The 2,636-nt window shown below is 43.8% G+C and overlaps 1 protein-coding gene across 1 annotated transcript; it reads right to left on the bottom strand.

Moving 5' to 3' along the window:
* LOC133040074 (olfactory receptor 6N2) lies at positions 1-954 on the bottom strand. Its single transcript, XM_061119819.1, has one exon. It carries the CDS (start codon positions 952-954, stop codon positions 1-3), a length of 954 nt encoding a protein of 317 aa, XP_060975802.1.
* Between the last annotated feature and the right edge of the window lie 1,682 nt (positions 955-2,636).

The raw sequence follows: 2,636 nt of genomic DNA, 5'->3' as shown, positions 1-2,636 counted from the left end.
TCAGTGTTGGGTGGGACTAGCTCTCTCTCCCTTCCGAAAGATGGTTCTCTTAATAGCCTTAATGAGTTCCTTGTTACGAAGACTGTAGATAATTGGGTTGACTAGTGGTGTTAGTACAGAGTAGACTACAGCAAGCGTCCGATCAAGGGTCAGTGAATAGCTCTCCTTTAGCCGCACATACATGAAGATGATGCTCCCGAAGAAGATGAGGACCACAATAAGATGTGAAGCACACGTAGAAAAGGCCTTCTTTCTTCCTGCAATCGTTTTTATCTTCAGTACAGTCCCAATGATTCTTCCATAAGACACCATAATAAAGAGGAAGGTGATAAGGATGATGAAGGCGTTGATGGCAAAGTCCACCAGGACATTAGTGGATGTGTCCTTGCAGGCCAGGCTCAAAAGAGGTGGAAAGTCACAGAAGATGTGTTGAATTTCATTGTAGCCACAAAAAGGGAGCTGGGAGACCAGGATGACTTCAGATATGGGACATAGAAAGCCACAGGTCCAACAACCAGCAGCCATCTTGGCACAGAGCATGGGGGTCATAATTGCGGGATAGTGCAGGGGCCGGCAAATGGCCAGGTATCGGTCATAGGCCATTGCTGTAAGAAGGTAGCATTCAGAGGCCCCTAGGGAGTGGAAGAAGTAAGTCTGAAGGAGGCATCCTGAAAAAGAAATGGTCTTCTTATCACTGAGAAGATTAGCTAGCATCTTGGGAATAGTGGTGGCCGTATACCACAGCTCCAAGAAGGAAAGAATACTGACAAAGTGGTACATGGGTGTGTGCAGGGCTGCATCCAGCCGTATGACCAAGAAGATGAGCATGTTGCCACAGACAGTGAACAGGTATGCCAGCAGCAGCAGGACAAAAAGCCAGCCCCTGATATGTCCCACCCTGGGGAAACCAAGGAGCACAAATTCAGCCAGGCTTGATTGGTTGTGGGGCTCCATGAGAGGCTGAGGTAAGGAAGGAAAGGAGAAACTAGACTGAAGTGATTGCAAAATTCAACTCAAAAGTTTCTCTTTACTGTTTAGTCTTTTTTTTTTTTTTTTTAATTTAAAGGCACAACTTTAATTACTACTGCAACAGCTATTGCTATTTATACTACCCTAAAAATAATAATAGCTAACCCTCATTAGCACTCACTGTGCCTTGAGCATTTTACAAGTGTTTTGCATTCAATATTTTACTTAATTTTCACACATCCAATCAAATTAGTACCATTGTTATACGTGTTTTACCAACGATTAAATTAAGAAGAGAAAATAGATTATGAAGATTTTCTATTTCATATGGATACCATGGTACAGAAACAAAATTTAACCTTATGCATGCTAACTCCTTGCTATTTACCTCTATACTATGTGACCTTCCCCAAGCATTCTATTTCCCTACCCCAGGTCATAGTTTTTCCTTCAGTCAGGTCTCCAAAGCTTGAGGCAGGAGGTAGATGCACTCTCCCCGCAGGGTAAAACAATTAGAGATTCATTCCCTGTGGACTGAAACTCTGAGAGGAGAGTAGCAGGACAATTAAGGGAGGAGGCTGGCCCCTGCCCAGACCACATATTTCTCATTCTCAAAGTCAGAAGACCTCCCGGACCACACATGAAATCCAGTTTGGCTAACAGATGTGTGTGCACACATGGGACAATCCTGAAATATACCAAATGTGAACAGTGAGCCAGGAAAATAAAAATGATTGGCTGAAGAAAACCTGGAAAAAATGTCCCATAAAACGAATTCAAATTGCCACGAGAGTGCGACTCAGGGACTCTCTGAGTGTTCTTGTGTCTATCGACACATGTTGTACTCTTTTCCTCCAAGTAAATACTTTACATGTTTCACTACTTTCTATCTTTGTGGGAATTCTTTTCTGCAGAGCTGAGGGGCCTTTGTCACTGATCACTGGGCTAATGGCTGGGATTTGGTGTTTTCACTGCCATGACCCAGCCTCAACCTCTGGCCAGGAACCTAAGCCCTGCTTCAAGCTATTGCAGGCTGAGGCCACTCGAGATCAGGGTGAATTTTGTCCCATGAGATTAATGCAGTGAAAAGCCTTTTCTAATTGTTCAGCTCACCTGTCTAAAACTTTATTGGATACAGATGTATCTGGCACAAGAAATGCAGAGAGAAACAAGCTATAATCCCTGTGTCCACAAAGCTTGCATCCTGCTGGGGAAGCAGACAAAGCAATCATCTTGATACAGCCTGTGAAGTACAGAATACTACAGTGTGCTAAGGCAAGGGCCCATTTCTCAGACCAGGAAGGCTGAGAGAGGCTTCTCAGAGGAGAAAGCCTTTGAAAAGAATTTTCCAGGAAGAGTAGGAGTTACCTGGAAGAGGAAAACAACATTTCAGACAAAAAGTGCACAAGCAGATGCTGAACTGGAAGCAACCCGATTTAGGGAAACTCATGCTTGCCTCTACAATAAGGCAACTGGGAAAGCTCACCCAATGATTCAGGATCTTTCCCCAGAAGGTTGGGGGAGCCATTGCAGAATATTAGGTCAGTAAATGACATGGCCATATGAAGATTTTGAAAATGTCACTGATATTTAGCTACTCTAAGCAAGCTCAGAGATGAAGGTGCAAATTTGCCTGTGGGCATCACTAATGGAAAGATGAGTGGGGT

The sequence above is a fragment of the Dama dama genome, chromosome 20 (assembly GCF_033118175.1).
Source record: "Dama dama isolate Ldn47 chromosome 20, ASM3311817v1, whole genome shotgun sequence".
In the NCBI taxonomy this organism is placed as follows: Eukaryota; Metazoa; Chordata; class Mammalia; order Artiodactyla; family Cervidae; genus Dama; species Dama dama.
The sequence above is the reverse complement of the archived record's forward strand: the minus strand, read 5'-3'. Positions and strand labels throughout refer to the sequence as shown.

Coding starts and splice junctions, on each gene's coding strand:
- LOC133040074 (XM_061119819.1), bottom strand. CDS start 954: ATGGAGCCCCACAACCAATCAAGCCTGGCTGAATTTGTGCTCCTTGGT.